Source organism: Penaeus monodon, chromosome 15 (assembly GCF_015228065.2).
Source record: "Penaeus monodon isolate SGIC_2016 chromosome 15, NSTDA_Pmon_1, whole genome shotgun sequence".
NCBI lineage: Eukaryota > Metazoa > Arthropoda > Malacostraca > Decapoda > Penaeidae > Penaeus > Penaeus monodon.
Genome location: NC_051400.1, coordinates 30,988,046 through 30,988,834, shown reverse-complemented (window position 1 = coordinate 30,988,834; position 789 = coordinate 30,988,046). Strand labels below are relative to the sequence as shown.

Genomic DNA, 789 nt, shown 5'->3' with positions numbered 1-789 from the left:
CGAACATTCTAGTGGTATTACCATAACCTTACATGACTAACACAATACCAAAGCACACAGCTGGTTAGACAAAGGACTCACACAGATTACTAAACACAGCAATGCGGTAGAAAGCTGTTCAAAATGCAGTCGAGGATAATACATTCATAGCAATATATATTCAATACTGATGGCTTTTAGAGCAAACACGGTAAGCCGCGGTCATAAATCAGCTGGACAGTACATAGGTCACAGGGGGTGGACGACGGCACATGGTAAATGCCAGCTGGAAACAAATGGACACAGAGGGCACAATGAGACGGCAACAGGATGATTTATACCGTCTCTCTCTACGCCGTCGCGATCTACTTACCTGGAAATTCCTTATGTGGCCAGCTGGACATGCGGTAGAGCAAATGGACAAGGGATGAGTGTGATTCTCCCTCTGTCCTCGCGTCCATTTGAGCTTGTCGACGTTCAACTGCAGGCTGGGAAAGGACACGGGAGCTAAAATTAGACATATCCGTTGATGCAGAGATTAATCGAGCATTACTGTAGGAGTTAGTTCAACAGGACACCTGCACGAGGCTCTGTTGGGGAGTGAGGCAGGGATTACAAGGGGATTTGGGAGGTATGAGTGGGATTAATGGGATGGTGAAACACGGGATCTGAAGAGGGGGACACGAGGTACAGTTTAGTCCCGACGCCGGAATTTAAAAGGCCTGGTTTCTGGTTGAATTGGTTCTTTTTGCTCAAGTTCAAATTTCTCTTCATGGGTTTGTATGTAAGTATTGCCTTATACTAGCTATG

General features: G+C 46.0%; 1 protein-coding gene across 1 annotated transcript in view; it reads right to left on the bottom strand.

Moving 5' to 3' along the window:
* The window catches only part of LOC119581935 (metabotropic glutamate receptor 8-like), a gene marked incomplete at its 5' end in the record, with an annotated part of 173,067 nt that overhangs the window by 39,429 nt on the left and 132,849 nt on the right, over positions 1-789 (bottom strand). Inside the window, 1 exon segment of the mRNA XM_037930107.1 lies at positions 353-467. Coding sequence (XP_037786035.1) covers positions 353-467 — 115 coding nt within the window.